At 37.7% G+C, this 17,572-nt stretch overlaps 1 protein-coding gene across 1 annotated transcript in view; it reads right to left on the bottom strand.

Annotated features, from left to right (window-relative positions):
• The window catches only part of LOC136875915 (fibrous sheath CABYR-binding protein), a 381,453-nt gene that overhangs the window by 216,088 nt on the left and 147,793 nt on the right, over positions 1 to 17,572 (bottom strand). Inside the window, exons 10-11 of the mRNA XM_068228254.1 lie at positions 15,710 to 15,768; positions 4,420 to 4,444 (exon numbers count right to left, since the gene is read on the bottom strand). Coding sequence (XP_068084355.1) covers positions 4,420 to 4,444; positions 15,710 to 15,768 — 84 coding nt within the window. The remainder of the gene's footprint in view (positions 1 to 4,419; positions 4,445 to 15,709; positions 15,769 to 17,572) is intronic.

Below are 17,572 nucleotides of genomic sequence, written 5' to 3' on the forward strand. Positions count from 1 at the left end.
GTTCTATTTCCAACTCTTGCATTTGAAATCGCCCATTAGCACTATCCTATCCTTGCTGTTGACCCTGACTATGACGTCACTCAATGCTTCATAAAACTTGTCAATTTCATCCTCATTTGCACCCTCACATGATGAATACACTGAGACAATTCTTGTCCTAATTCCTCCAACTGCCTAATCTACCCACATCATTCGCTCATTTACGTGCCTAACAGTAAGTCTAAAAAATTGATTTTATGTTCAGTTTCTGAGTCTAGAATGAGTGTGATATATGGATCAAGTGTATTTAAGTTTGAAAGGGTGGTGGTAGCATCAACTAAGTTCTCATCCACTATAACTACAGTATCATCTATGTATCTGGCCCAAAATTGAATGTTGTTGAAAATAATATAGTTAAAAATTCTGGTATCTTCTAAATTATCAAGGTAGATTTCGGCTAAGATTCCTGAGGCCGGTGACTCCATCACTTGACCATTTTGGTGGTATATGGTGTTGTTAAAACTAAAATAATTGTTATTGAAAACAAATTTTAAAATAGAAATTCAAGAATTTCAAGTTTACTTCATTTACTGTATTTTGTCAGATTTTGTTGTATTATGAAACAAACTTCAGATACAGGGATGCTGGGATACATGATAACAGTATTGAATAAATGAATGGAGTGGTTAGGTTTAATTTTAAAAAGGTTGATTTTGTCAACTATTGTTGGCTAGAAAATGGTAATTTCTTTTTAAGAATCTCTGAATGAACTGTGATGTATTATATAAAGGAGTGGGTCTGTAATTAACCACCGGTCTAATGGCGATGCTAGCTTTATGGAGTTTTGGAAGTGCTCTGGCTGTGGGTAGGCCAGGATTCATGTTGATGAGCTTTTGTTTTACATTACATTGCTCTTCAATAAGGAACAATATGAAATTTATTATCTATGAAGTGGAACTTGTTGCAGCATAGTCACTTGGAATGTCCCTAAGCTATTATTACCAGGATTAGTGATGTAGTCAACAGTGTACACAGACTATAAGCCATTAATTTTCACCTTCCAGAAAAATAATGAGAAAGCATCACCACGGCAATAAAGACATCTACAGTCTATCTCTCAATTCACAACTGATTTACATCACATTTCAGGAAAAATGAACCTAGACACAGATCATCTCTCATGAACAGAGGAACTTTCACCTATAGATTATAATGAAATTGCTACAACCCTGTCGAAGGACGATTAGCTCAATTTTTTAATGTTCAGTTCCTCATACTTCACTAAAATTCAGAACTTTCACAACCCCAGCAGGAAGTGCATTATAGTGTGATATTTTGATAGCTAACATTCATCCATATATTCCAGAAATGTACAGACTGCCTATATTCCAACACTATCACAGATTGTCACATCCAGAAAAAGAGCAACTGTAAAACTGACCTCTTCAAAGTTTGTACGGAAGAAAATGAAGAAGGATGTTGCACTGTGGACAAGGAGTTGTCTAGCCTTCTAAAGAAGTAAGGCATACAAAATCTTCAATTGGGTCTTATACTCTGGATGATGAGCAGTTCAAGACTGTCCACACTGACTTAATTGGACCTCTGCCACAATCCAGTGGTTTTTCATACTGCCTTACTTGCATAGACGAATTTACAAAATGGACCCTGTGCAAAAGCTTTTTATGAAAATTGGATCACTAGATTTGGAACACCTACGCAGGTAATGACGTATCACGGAAAACAATTTCAGTTGGCGTTTTTTCTATCACTGATGAAGATTTGTGGATGTAAACTTGCATGAACCACCACTTACCATCCCCAGAGCAACTGGAAAGTCAAAAGATTCCATCAATCACTGAAAGCAGCAATCTGAGCTCACACCACCATAAAATGGACTGAAGCTCTACCAACCATCCTGCTAGGAATGCGTTGCACATTGCAAGAAGATTCTCAGTCTTTAGCAGCCAAAATGATTCATGGAACACCTATCAGGTCGCCAGGACATTTCTTCGTGGAACATCACACTAAGCGGGACCCAGATCTGCCATCATTTCTCATCCAGTTACGCCACAACATTAACAACTTGAAGCTCATCAAGCATGAGCATGACAACAAACTCACTCCATTTATTCATAAAGATCTACAGCATTCTAGTCATGCATTTGTGAAAGTCATCACTGGAGAAACCGTATGATGGCCCATATCCAGTGTTCCAAAGGTCATCAAAATACACTACCGTGAACATCAAGGATAAGAATGTCAACATTTCACCTGATTACCTGAAGCCTGCCTACTTAATAACGGAAGTGGACATCATCATCTGGAAGTACCAAATCCTCAGATGAACTCCCATGTTAAACCAACGGAGGACAACCAACAACAAAAGACTACTCATTTTGGGAGCAAAGTCCATTTTTCTTTCAACTTGCTTTACGTTGCACCGACACAGATAGGACTTATGGCGATGATGGGATAGGAAAGGCGTAGGAATGGGAAGGAAGCACCCGTGGCCTTAATTAAGGTACAGCTCCAGCATTTGCTTGGTGTGAAAATGGGAAACCACAGAAAACCATTTTTAGGGCTGCTGACAGTGGGGTTCGAACCCACTATCTCCTGGATGCAAGCTCACAGCTGCACGACCCTAACCACATGGCCAACTCACCCGGTAGCAATGTCCATTTCCCTTCTTGATATTTGGAGTTCTGAAGGGGGAGTGATGTGGGGACCAAATGAGTTATGTACTCCTTGACATTATGCACTCCCTGGAGAGAAGTAATGGAGTGAGGGTTATGATATCTTTGGAGATTGTTTGTTGTTACGAATGCATAATCAATGATAGTGGTATTAGAGTGTAAAAGAATACTGTAGCATAAAATAAATAATAAGTGCTGTGTTTTTTTTTTTGCTAGGGGCTTTACGTCGCACCGACACAGATAGGTCTTATGGCGACGATGGGATAGGAAAGGCCTAGGAGTTGGAAGGAAGCGGCCGTGGCCTTAATTAAGGTACAGCCCCAGCATTAAGTGCTGTGTTATACTAGTCCTCTACACTCCCACAAACAGAAAAATAGGTCAGCTGTTGAAGCTGACTCAACAGAACAGGCCTGTGTAATATGTAGAAACAAACTTCCACTTGTTTCCTTGTAACAGCAAACTAAATGCAGCCCAATTTTTGAATAGTTCTAAATAACAGTATACATAATATACTTTTTAAAATTGTATGTGTGTATATTTTTCTGCAAATACATTTTCGGTTATTTTTCACCAAAATAAAAGACATCATACGGTCACATTCAATAATTATGCAACTTAAATGTATTACCAAACTTTGCAAAAATTTGATGTCATAAGGGACATGTGGTACTGTACGACACCAGCTAATTTTTGACAAACCATAGGGCCAATTTACACAAAAATAGCTTCTCTTCACTTCCCATCAATGAATATCTTTTGACTTGATAAAATTAAGCAGTTAAGAGAGAAATAAAATCTCTGTCCTTCCCGGTTATGCTTGTAAATATTAATCACAGCAAACAGATATGATCAAATTGCAAGTTTTGAAAGAAACCAGTCTCTTTTTTTTTTTTTTTTGCTAGAAGCTTTACGTCGCACCGACACAGATAGGTCTTATGGCGACGATGGGACAGGAAAGGGCTAGGAGTGGGAAGGAAGCAGCCATGGCCTTAATTGAGGTACAGCCCCAGCATTTGCCTGGTGTGAAAATGGGAAACCACGGAAAACCATTTTCAGGGCTGCCGACAGTGGGGTTCGAACCTACTATCTCCCGAATACTGGATACTGGCCGCACTTAAGCGACTGCAGCTATCGAGCTCGGTAAACAAGTCTTTTAACATTCCAAACTGAATATTGAATAGGTATTCATCTTTTGTTGCATTTGTGTCTATACAATAATTTAATATTATTGTGGGTTCTTAGTCAACATATCAAGACTGTCGAATATAGGTACTATAGTATTGGATACTTTTCAATGATTTCTACCTTCCTGCCTTCAGCTACAAGCCGTGGACATGCAGCCATTCAGACCACTAGAGAAAGTGACTGCTTATTATTGTGGCCATATTTTGAACTGCTTAAGCTAGGAAGTTATTACCGATATAAACGAGCAACCTAAAAGGGATATGTCAGGAAAAGTATTGTTTCATTTGTCTGCTATGGTTACAACAGACTGCACATCCACAGTTAATGGTTACCGGTAGTCATTTACTAGCAAGTTCATGGAAAATATTCCATTGTGGATGCAGAAAATAGAGCATAACCTATTTCTTGAGAAGTCAAGTATTCTATGTTCCTGATTTATAAAGAAATGGAAAAATTTATTTTTTCTGACCAGTCAATTGCTCATACTAGTCTTGAGATAGCAAGTTGCTGGAATACTGGTATATATCTTCAGTTAAAAATACATTTTGCATAAAACACATACCTTGGTGGAAGAGGAGGTACCCAGTCTGGAATTAGAGAAAGAGACATATAAATTAAATGGTGGTCTATAACTATCATAGCAAAGAAATAAATTATCTGTGTAACAAAACAATATTATAGAGTAAGTTTTGAACTAGTATTTTGAAAGATTCACTAAATATTTTTGCATCACCATGTGTATGGCACTTTTTTGAAATATTGTGTCATTAGATCTCCATAGAGAATGTACATTTAGGTATTTCATGCATTTGTGTTTGTGCCGGTTTCTTCTGGTGCCTTGTGGGTCATTCAGTACGCTGGACAGATGCCCTTTTTATATATACAAGCCAGGACAATGATTGAGTGATAGATGAGTAATACTTCTCTTAAAAAAACCTTAGTCCAGCTGGCGTGCCTTGTGAGGGCCCCTTTCCAGGGTTACAGAAGATGGTCAATGGTTTGGATGGTGGAAGAAGACTTAGTGTCTCAATGGCACATGAAGCCAAAGAACTATCATCAAGTACTGTCTCTACTTCAGTGAAGTTGTTGCAAAAGTCACCTGTATTTTAGAGGAGCAGCCTTATTCAGTGCCTGGCAGTCAGTATAAAATGCACCTGCTGCCCTGTAGATGAAGTAAGGGAATATTAAAGGCTATGGTAGTTCACCCTGGTGGGAAAATCCAAGACTATGATTGGCCTAGCAAGTAAATGGAAGAGGTAAAAAACTTTCAAAAGGAAATAGAGCCTCAGATAGAATATAAAGACATAAACAATGACCAATTTCCTCATACGTTTGGAACAAATGATGACTCCTTTGAGCCTGAATTTAATATAGGGAATGTTAGAAGAAATGGCACCTGGACAGACCAACTTCAAAAATGTGTTTCAAGACTGCAGACTGGAATTATAAATATATAAACTCTGGTTGGAAAGGTGGAAGAGATAACAGGTGTGGCAGAAAGAAGGAAAGTGGATATGCTCAGACTGTCAGAGTCAAGATGGAAAGAGGAATGTAGGAGAGAACCAACAAAAGGTTATAAATTATATTGGATTCGTAATACAAACGAAGGAGGAATAGATTAGGAATAGTGGTAAAAATTTATTTAAAGAAGGATGTAAAGCTTGTAAGTGACAGAATAATGAATGTTAAAATAGCACTAATGGGAAAGAACTTTGAGATAGTTCAAGTTTATTTTTATTTTTTATTTTTTTGCTAGGGGCTTAACGTCGCACCGACACAGATAGGTCTTATGGCGACGATGGGATAGGAAAGGCTTAGGAGTTGGAAGGAAGCGGCCGTGGCCTTAATTAAGGTACAGCCCCAGCATTTGCCTGGTGTGAAAATGGGAAACCACGGAAAACCATTATCAGGGCTGCCGATAGTGGGATTTGAACTTACTATCTCCTGGATGCAAGCTCACAGCCGCGTGCCTCTTCGTGCACGGCCAACTCGCCCGGTAGTTCAAGTTTATGCCTGACAAGCAGGCTCCACACCACAAAAAAAAAAAAAAAACTTGAAATCCAGAAGCAGTTGGGAAGAAAGAACAAGAGAGTGATAGGAGATTTGGATGCACACATTGGCAAAGAAAGGCAAAGATGATAACCTGCTTGGAACAGAGGGTTAAGGAAGTTAAAATGAGGCAGTGAAAAGTTGGTGGATGTCTGCAAAAGGAATGAATTATTAGCTAGATTATTAGCTAGAAGATCTTGGTTCAAAAAGGGAGAGAGCCATAAAATAACTTGGTACAGCAGAAACTAATGTACAAAGTCAGTGGTGCACTACATCCTCTTTGAGAGCGAAATTAATAGGGGCATTATGAACATTATTCCTTTGTTTACTAAATTATTAACTGTTAACTTTTGGACAAAAATTTTAATACGGTTTACTGATATACAGATTTACAAATATGTACGAAACCATAAATATGCAATATATTACTAATTTGGGCCAAAATAAAACTTGAGACTTGAAAGTCCTGACAGGATAGAAAAGCACCTGTAGGGAGTGACAGGGGAAAAGTACACAAAAAAAAACTCAGAGGAAATATGAGAGAGAAGGAAGGAGAGGCTGAAGAAGTTGTTGAGAAACATCCAAGCCATAATGGAGCTATCCATGGTCCTAGTGAGGTTGTAGTAAAATGAGACAAAGAAGTGGTATAGTAATACAGTAAATGTTCTTTAGTTATTGGCTTGGCTGGAATGAGATACCACTATGATTCAGATCCCCTTAACTAAGCAGCTGCTAGGTTTGGCCTTCTGTAGGCTGACACTCATCTTTCTATGTGAAGTATACACAAGGCACTCATGGTGTCCAGTACAGTTATATTATTATTGCTGAAGGGAATAAGAAAAACATTCTTCTTCTTCTTCTACCACTTTTCCCACACCTGTAGGGTTGCGGGTGCGAGCTGTGTCGCACGAGTGGATTTGGCCCTGTTTTACAGCCGGGTGCCCTTTCTGAAGCCAACTCTATATGGAGGGATGTAATCACTATTGTGTGTTTGTGATGTTTGGTAGTGTAATGCGTTGTATGAATATCAAGAGGAAAGTGTTGGGACGAACCCAAACACCCAGTCCCCGGGCCAGAAGAATTAATCAGAGGCGATTAAAATCCCCAACCTGGCCGGAATCGAACCCGGGACCCTCTGAACCAAAGGCCTCAATGCTGACCATTCAGCCAATGAGTCGGACAGAATAAGAAAAACATTAACACATTAAAATACCTGACACAATTATCAGTAATATTAAACAACAGTACACACTTGTCATAGCAAACATATTACCAACTATCAAACCGAGATACATATTTGCATATTTTCAAAGCATTAATACCATATTATACAACGTTTGATTTCTTCTGTATAATAATAATAATAATAATAATAATAATAATAATAATAATAATAATAATAATAATAATAATAATAATAATAATAATAATAATAATAATAATAATAATAATAATAATAATACCGTGCCTGGTTAGGTTGTGTGGGGGTTTGGCTCTGAATAGAGTAGGGGCTAAATGTACCCTGTATAAGACAATGGGGTGGGGGACCTCAACCCCGAGATGGCACATTCCATGTGGCTGATAGGGGAAGTTCTTGTAGATATGCAGAACAGGTGTGAATAAGGGAATGCCAAATAAGCACCCACAGATTAACTGAGGTCAAGAGAAAAATGGTCAACAGTCTCAAAGGCGGAAGAAGAATCTTATTTCTCAACAGCTGAGAGGGCGGAAGAACCTAGTGAAGTCAACCACGAAAAAAAATCATTTCAGACTAACAATCTGATCTTACTTTGGAATGTTATTCCTACCCATGAAACACACAATTTCAATTGCAGAATGGAAAAGTCGTTGAAAGAAAGCACTACCTCAGGTGGCAGCTCGGAAGAGAAATCCACCATTATGTTATGCAATGCATCGGGAGCTAGGGTTCAGAGGAGTCCCAACCTTTGCAATAAGGATGAGTTGGAGCATCCTAGGAATCCGTCCAGACTTAAGTTTAAACAGAAGTTTTTTGCAGGCACTTTGAATGTAAATTTTTTGTTGAAGGAATTAGAACTACTTGTAGAGAGAAATGAAATTCAAATTTGAGCAGTACAAGAGATGAGATTTCTGGGTGAGAATGTGACAGAAACAAAACATTATCGAATCTTTAAAGGTAAACCTGCGATTAAAGTTATGAAAGGAATGCCACTCTTGGGCATAAAGGATTATTAGACAATGTAACTGAATTCAAATCCCACTTAGAAAGGATATCTCTTTTAACAATGAACTGCAAAAATAAAAAAAAATATGCTTTTATTAACTGTCATGCACCAAAAAATGAAGACAACAAAAAAGAACATAAATAAAGTAGAGGAATTCTGGACACTCTTGGATGATGAATTATCTAATATTCCAAAATCAAATCTGGTGATATTACTCGGAGATTTCAAAGCCCAAGTAGGAACAGAGAGAATTCATAGACCAATAGTGGAAGAATATGCTGTACACCAAAGAACAAATATCAATGGAATGAGATTAATTACTAATTGTGAAAACTTTCAACTGAAGTTAATGTCAACTTTCTTCAACAAATTGCCAAGAAAAGCTAAAACATAGATTCCTCCAAATCCATTACTACGCAAAGTTCAACTGGATCATGTAGCTATATCCATAAGAAACGTGAAAGAAATTATGAATGTCAAGGTAATAAGAAGCAGAGAATATGATTCTGATGACTACTTGTCTAAAATCAAACTAAAATTCTTACCCAACAGAAATCACAAACGAGGGGAAAGAGTAAACAAATATAACACAAACATTTTTTTTTTTTTTGCTAGTTGCTTTACGTCGCACCGACACAGACAGGTCTTATGGCGACGATGGGACAGGGAAGGGCCGGGAGTGGGAGGGAAGCGGCCGTGGCCTTAATTAAGGTACAGCCCCAGCATTTGCCTGGTGTGAAAATGGGAAACCACGGAAAACCATCTTCAGGGCTGCTGACAGTGGGGTTCGAACGTACTATCTCCCGAATACTGGATACTGGCCGCACTTAAGCGACTGCAGCTATCGAGCTCGGTATAACACAAACAGACTTCAAATTACACAAGTAACATTGGAAACATTTCAGAAAGAAATAAAAGTATCTCATCATGGGAAGTGGCAAGGTTTATCTGAAAAAATATCCAATGCAGCCTAGAAAACATTTGGGCTAGTCAAACTTAAAAAGAAACCTTCGTGAAATCAAATATATGAAGATGCGTTACAAGAGAGAGAAAAAAAAAACAAGTGGAAATCCTCTGGAAACACTGAGCACTAGGACCAATTCAAACAGCAAAGGAAAGACATTGTTAGAATAATAAGGGGAGTTAGAAAATCTTTTGAAATAACACAACTTATTGACCTGCAAGACAGCTTTGTTCAAAATAACTCTTGAAACTTCTACCAGATTTTTAAGAGTCAATTAAAGGGGTACCAAGCGCCTGGCATATGCTTCAAAGATGAAAATGCTAGACTTGGCCTAAGCAATACTGAGAATTGTGAAATACTTGCGAAGCACTTTGATCAACTTTTAAACTGGCCTGAACTCGACCATAAGTTGGCATTCTCTCGAACAACTGAAAATCTGGAAGAAGATATCCCACCCACTGCTGAAGAAATTAAAGAAAATTCACAATGTAACAATAATAAAGCTAGTGGAGAAGAATATAAAGCAGCCGAACGTTTCAAATGGTCTCAATCAAAAATCATTCTTGCAAACAGTAATCAATTATTTCAGATATGGCACTATATTCAAACCCATTGCATTTAACATATCCCAAAGAAATTTACAATCCCAGTTGCCTTTCTAGCTTTCAACTGTTGTACCTTTTTGTAAATGACTTTATTAGCATAGGTAAATTTCAGTAATTGGCCAGTATTAGTCATGTTCTCTACCTGGACATTATCTTAATTTCCAACTACCTTTATATACTGCTGACTGAATAATTTTGCATTCTAGAACTCCTCACATATACACTTCTCTTGTTCATTAATGATTCCTGGAATGTCCTTCCTGGAGCCTGTCTTTTGTCCAATCCATAGATGATTTTGCTGTTGTTGTTGTTGCTAAATTCAATTTTTCAGGATGCTCCTTCAAATCTCTCCTTACTTCTGCAACCATTCCTAACCCTATTTCTTTCCAATCTGCACTTTCTTCATAATATCATTATTTCCCTGTTATAATATAATGGGTCCTTACCACTTTTAAAGGTACATATCCGTTTTCATACTCCTCAACAATTGCTTTAACCCATTAGTGCATAAAGTTAATTTTTTGTGATTTATTTAAGTTTATTTACACATTTCTACTCTTAATAACTGCAGAAACACGTTCCAACAATCAGAAAGTTCATACAAGTGATAGTTTTATTTACACAGGCCGTCTGATATATCTGACGTTATGCACTCGGTCAGTACAACAACACTAGTTACTCAGCATTGTATTGTACAATAATGTTGCAAGCTAGGTAGTGTTAGGTCAGCCCCACGGTGTAGGGGTAGCATGCGCGGTGTAGAGGCGGCATGCCTGCCTCTTACCCATAGGCCCCAAGTTCGATTCCCGGCCAGGTCAGGGATTTTTACCTGCATCTGAGGGCTGGTTCGAGGTCCTCTCAGCCTATGTGATTACAACTGAGGAGCCATCTGACAGTGAGGTAGCGGCCTCAGTCTAGAAAGCCCAGAATAACGGCCGAGAGGATTGGTCTTGCCGACCACATGACACCTCGTAATCTGCAGGCCTTTGGGCTGGGCAGTGGTCGCTTGGTAGGCCGTGGCCCTTAGGGGCTGTTGCATCATGGGGTTTGGTTTTTAGGTAGTATTAGAGAGTTGGATTACCTTATCCAATTTACATTGTAAAGTAGATCTTCAATTTCCACTGAAGACTTATCACAATAATGTAAACACTATTTACAGTTATGTATTTACTGATCGTGATATCCACAGAAGCATTTCAGGTGAAGTCCAAACTGGTCAAGCAGATCCACTCTTCAGATGCTACTATAGGACTTGAACAGCTTTCACTGCAGTACAGATGTTTTGTATATTTTTTACGCTGGACCACCTTGATGCATTACTTATCTCCATCAGTTTGTAGTTCTTACCAGCAGTGACAACACTATTGTCATTCCAGTACACCAGCAACGCACCACCAAAACTCCTGCACCCGTATGAACCCCTTCTTCTTTTTCCTGTCTGCCTTTCTTTGAAGGGGACACTTCTCTGTCTGGTTTTCTTGAAATGTTCCTGTTCCACTTATTCCCTTTGAAGCCAGATGTCTTACCAATTTCAGAAATATAAAGTAGCTGTCAAAGAATATTGTATGCCCCCTGTTTGATTCATTTCCACCTGCATCAATGAGAGGTAGGACCACACATCCTCCAAGTCCAAATTCTTTTAGACTTTCGTTTTATATTGCTGTATACTCTTGGAAAGGTGGAAAGGTATCCTATAACCACTGACAGAGAAAGAAATCCAGCGGAATTTCACAATTCATCTTTCGGGGGAGGGAGACAGGAAAACAGTCAGTTACTAATTGAGATGTAGATTGTGATCTTGTCCACTACGGGGTTGCTTCTTTTGTGTTACAATTTGACCTACTAATGCTTTTGAAGTTTCTATCAGGGATATCGGAAACTTGGGTACTGGCCTAATGTTCCGTATGACTCTCTTTGTTTTCGTACGACAGCTTCCTTTTGCATGGTTTTCTGGATTTTCAGTTCTATCTGTACACTTTCAGTAACATTTTAACTACCACTGGACCTAGCCTTCACTTTTTCATATTTTCTTTGAAGCAATTTGCCCTTCATATTTACTCAGAAGTAGATTTCTACCAACGTAATTTAAGTTACCCTCATACTCATCTGTCATTATCATCAACCGTTTCACACCCGTCATCAGCAGGTTTGATGTGCTACTCCTCTCCAAACGTCAGTTCTTCCTCCGAAACTTCCGGTATTTCACTCACCATCAAACTGAGATAGTAGGACCCCCTGTGCATAATATCCGATTTTCAGGACAGCTATATTTACAAGCCTCTGTCACATCAATAATAAGACATAAATGACATCTTTGTGTGTTGGTAGATTCATATGAGTGTCAAAAATATGATCCATACCAAAGTTTACAATTATTGGAAATATTTGTTAATTCATAAATAAAAATCTTGACTGTTGCACAGAACTCTGTACTATCTTCCTGCCATGCTCGTAATAAGTGAGATTCAACAATGAATGATAAGGATAAAGAATTATTTCTTCTTGGTTCTTGTTAGCTACAGCCTTCCTGAAGCACAAGAAAGTATCATAGGCTTAAAACCATGCATAAATATCACACAATTTTATTTCTTACGACGTCCGATTTTTCAGACGCTATGCACTAATGGGTTAAATTCATCCCAAAGGATGTTTACATTTTTATTTACCATTTTGCATTGATCATAATTGTTTTTTTAAAAATTCCCCCATATCTCTCCTATTAACCACCTGGTATTACCTACGTCCTACTTTTAAAACATTCCTTTCTATCACATTTATTTTTAGCTTTGACAAAAACAGCTTCATAATCTCTTATACCATCTATCACAACAATTTTTCTATAGAGCTTATATGATTTTATCAGCACCACATTAGAATATTTTTCCCTCTATTTGGTTCCATCACTTTCTGATTCAGATGTCCTTCCCATAATAACTTATTCACCACATGCTTTGTGTCATTTTCATTCCCTTCCCAGTTTAACATTTATTAACTTGAGATCACAAGTTATGATGTTTCTTTCTGTGTCGTTCCCCACACATCAAATAATTCTTCATCGGCGTCAGTACCAGGCTTGCCAGGTCTGTACACAAAAAAAACATCAAGCTGCCTATTATCTTTACAGATAAGTCTTAAACCTAGAATTTCATTTTCCTCATCCCTAAATGATCAAATACCTCATGTTTTAGATTTAGTAGGAAGTAATAAAGTAAGTCTAGAGCCAATAAACAAATCTTCCCTCCCTAGTGTCCCTTTCATAGCTACATTTCTTCCACTTCTCCCCCTGTTCCCTCTCCTTCACCTCACACTAGTCAGGTTCCGCCACGCAACGAGAAACACAGATATAATATGAGACGAACAGCAGCGGCCAACAAGACTGGGCAAGTCACTTAAGGTAGTCAGCTGTGGGGAGGAAGAGAGGGGTGAGTCTAGATTTTTTTTTTCTTTCTCAAATTTAACATGCCAACTACTTGAAGTTCTAAATTCTTCTTCTTACAGACTTATAAACAAATCTGGATACAGTATATCTATGGGATTTTTAAAAGTCTGTGTTGTTTTACAATACACCTTGAGGAGACCCCTCTTCAGTACAGTTTGAAATAAGGCTACAGCAAAAAACAACAGTTTGTATGATCAGTAAATACTGCCCAATTTTACATAAACTCTAATCTTGTTTCTAACAGAAGAACTAACTGTGTTTCTTAAGTGTTTTAGATTACAATGTATGTATATATATGGTTAACATTGTTTTGTTTTTAAAGGTATTAATAAATAAGAAGGATATTTCTCTATCAGATGAAGAAAAACTGTACAAACAAAAAGATAAATATATAATAGGAACATTCACAACAGCCAGTCTTGTTGCATTTTAATCTTAACGATTTTTGTACGGCTGGAGATGTCTCAAATATAAGATGAAATATGTCCCAGGTTTTCATTATATAGAAAATAAAGTGTATGTAATCAATAAGATTATAAGTTGTATTGAATAGATGGAACCTAGGTATCTGTTATATTATTTTCAAGTAATACTCTGGCAATACAGACCCAAAAATAAAGTTTATAATTTGTAATAAGTTATATGTTCTGAGCTGTTAGTGGAGAGATGGCATGGAATGACATTAGTAGATGAATAAGCTTGAGTGGAGCTTTAACAAGAAAGAAAATCATAATATGAAGATAAAGTTAGAATTCAAGAGCACAAATTGGGACAAATATTCATTTACAGGACAAGGAGTAAAGGATTGGAATAACTTATCAAGGGAAATATTTCATACATTTCTAACTTCTTTGAAAATATTTAAGAAAAGGCAACATTTTCTTCTTTATGATTTTCAGTTATGTTTGAGTTTTTTATATTATGACAAGCTGAAAGCCTTCAAGATCAATTCATTCTTATGATTCACAGTGTGATGTTTTCTTCCAAAGCACTTCTATAAAGTTTGTATACTTTTTCGAGACTGAAGAAGGCCCAATAGGGCCAAAAGATGCATCTTGTGGTTTTAACCCTGGACAGGAGGCACTCATTGATGCAATGTGAGAGGCGGCATGGAGTACTTTCTGACCACTATGATTGAACTTGCTCGAATAACAAAATGACTAACTTTTATGTATCATGTATTGATGAATTAGGTTTATTAACTCAATAGCATGATATGTTATCAAATTAAAATGTATATATAAAATACTAATTAGCTTCACATCATATTAATATAATAAAAGCAACCTTGTCATTCACAGAAATATCCTTTATTAAACATCTTATCTTACTGAATTCAGCTGACAGGCCCCGATTATGCTAACTACATAATGCTATTCCTGCAGTATATCCCTGTGTGGTGGGGAGGGGTCCTCTCAATATAATAACACTACTGGAAATAATTATTCTCTTCATGACAATCCATATCACAATAAGTAATTTGTTTGCATATATAATTTTCTGTGACTCTTTCAGTTTCCAGGGTCGTACTGTTTACATTGAGTTGGAACATGAAAAAATGCTTCAAGCTTCTTCAGGCGATGATGCAATTCTTGCTATGTGCATCACTCCTGGTTAATGAGTGCAATGGTTTGGGTTCAAGTACATGAGTTTATAGGAGGAGGAACTTTTGTCCATTTTGTAACACCATCCTTTTCGGTTACAGCTGAAAACCGTTGAAAAAGGTAAATAATCATCACTAATATTTACTACTTCTTCATTAGTGCTCTATCCCATATCACTGCTAGAGTCTACTACTTCTAATTCATCCACACTCTCACTAAAAAAATGTTCCTCTTCCACAGACAGTAAAAGAGATAACACCCTTGCCTCAGAAAATTCATAACTGATTTCTGCAATAAGGGATTGACTGAATGAATTCCTAACAAGGTTACACAAGTAACTAACTCGGTATACTCAACACTGTTCCTGTTGTACTTACGACGAATGGGACTGGTGGCGCAGGGTCTAACGAGTCACTTTATTACACCGCTTGACAGTAATCCCTCTTTCTAAGAATCAACACCCTTCACTACACTGCCACTGATCTCAGACAAAAGACAAGGAATGTGGGGAGATGTACGAGGCACCCAAGGTCTCTAAGTTTAAAAATAAGTGCAATCTAACGTATAAATTTGTGCCAAGTCACAAAAGATCCTGCGCCACCACTCCCGGGTTAATCAACATTTGTGTATTGACCAAGGTGGACTATTGAAATTACATCATTTCTTCACTACTATTTTGTCAGAAATCACCAAGAACAAATCATGATAGGGAATCTGACACCTGGGCAACCGACCTACATGCAAATTCTTGATTGATTGATTGGAGATAGAAAGAGAAGATTCTAACTAAAACCTTAAACATACGAGTAGCAGATGTCCGCTCCAAACAGTGCATTTTATAGCACTGAACTCTGCTGTATACTGACTTTTCTAATGTATGCATTAACCACTCTTGGCCCATACTCAGCAACTTTGCAGTCACTGTCTGAAGGCATATCATTTGCAACACTACAGAAAATCAACTAAAATTAAAGGATAACTACTCACCTCCAATTGGAATGTCTCTTATATCATACAGTGCTCTGGAAACAGGGGGACTCCATTCCCTGCAAAGGAAGTGTTGTTGAATTATAATATATTCTGTTTTACTCGCAGAGATAGAAAATTCCATTCCAAAGTTGCGACCCTCTAAGTTTACATCTTAACAGATACTGGCTATGGAATGTTATTATTTAACAACTTCATCCAAACCTAAGCATCTTCCACACTATCACAGCCAAGAGACTTGTATATTAAAGAAAGCTACAGATTGCTCAACCAAGGGAAGTCTCTGTTCATTTGTTACATCTTAATACTGTTCATCACTGGCTTACTGCTCACCTAAAAACATGATGATGATGATGACAATAATGGTGATTGTTGCCATAAGAGGCCTAACACCTAGATTATGAAACTCTGATGGTACAAGATGAAATGATAATTCAAAATTCACCAACTCACTAGGATGAGCATGATTAGGAATTTACAATAATCACTGGATCTGATTCACAATGCTTTATTTTTAGTAAAATTAATAAAAATATTAATTAAAATTTTTAAAAATTCTGAAGGCATAGATTTCAAAACAAACTCATATATATTCATGAAAAGTTAAAAGCTAAAAATCTTAAAACTAGTCGATAAAATCATGGTTTAAACACTACAAGCATAATTTACATTAAATTAGGGACCCTTTTAGAGGCTGCCCTGCCGAGGGAGTGGCACCCCTCTCTATGTGAGTCACAGAATACACTGACTGGGTCTGCAATATCTGGAAAAGGGTACCAGCTCAGAGTAATGAGTGAAGACCTCAATGGCAGCAAAAGCGGAGAATATGATTCGGTACGGTAGAGCTGGCGGAGGAGGCAACCCATTCCTCTAGGGGTAGTACAGATGGAACCCACTGCCTTGTGGGATGAGGAGGGATCCTCATAGGCTAAGGGAATAAACGCTGAAAGAAAATCCTCAATTACATTAGGCCAAGCAAGCTAGTAAAAGAGCTTATTTGTAGTTGCTTTCAAAACACATAAGAGACTTGGAATGCATTTATCAAATAATTTAAGATGCCAGCATGAGCAGACTCATGTCAGGGATGATGGTTTATGGCCTGATGATAGACAGGTTCTTGCAAAAATGCAAAGATCCTGCAGGAGACTAACACGGATTGGGACTATCAACTTACTCAGTCTCACAGGAAAATGTGAAGAACTAGTGGACTTTATGGAAAGGAGAAAAATATTAATACTGGGGCTGAGTGAAGCCTACGTGATTAGAACTGAGGAGCTATCTGACGGTGAGATAGAGGACTCAGTCTAGAAAGCCAAGAATAACGGCCGAGAGGATTCATCGTGCTGACTGCATGACACCTCGTAATCTGCAGGCCTTCGGGCTTAGCAGCGGTCACTTAGTAGGCCAAGGCCCTCCAAGGGCTGTAGTTCCATGGGGTTTGGTTGGTTTGGTTTTTGGTTTGGGGCTGAGTGAAACCAAATGGAGAGGGAAAGGAATGAAGAAATTAAGAAAACGGTATACACTGTATTGGCATGGAAATGACAAAGAGATGAGTAATGGTGTTGGTTGCATCATGAGTAAAGATCTAGAAGTAGTCACTGACATTCAGTATGTTAGACAATAATAAAGGTTACTGTGCACTTAGGGAAAGAAAAACTAACATTGGTACAGCTGTATGCACCTCAAAGTGGAAGTTGTCAAGATGACAAGAACCAGTTTCTGGATGATTTGGAAAAAGTTATTAGTAAAAAGAGAGTAATCATTATAGGAGATCTGAATGCACAGGTTGGGATAGAGAGAACAGGATATTAGAACATAATGGGATATATTGGAAGAAATACAGAAGGTGAACATCTCCTTGAC

Source organism: Anabrus simplex, chromosome 6, assembly GCF_040414725.1.
Source record: "Anabrus simplex isolate iqAnaSimp1 chromosome 6, ASM4041472v1, whole genome shotgun sequence".
Taxonomy (NCBI): domain Eukaryota; kingdom Metazoa; phylum Arthropoda; class Insecta; order Orthoptera; family Tettigoniidae; genus Anabrus; species Anabrus simplex.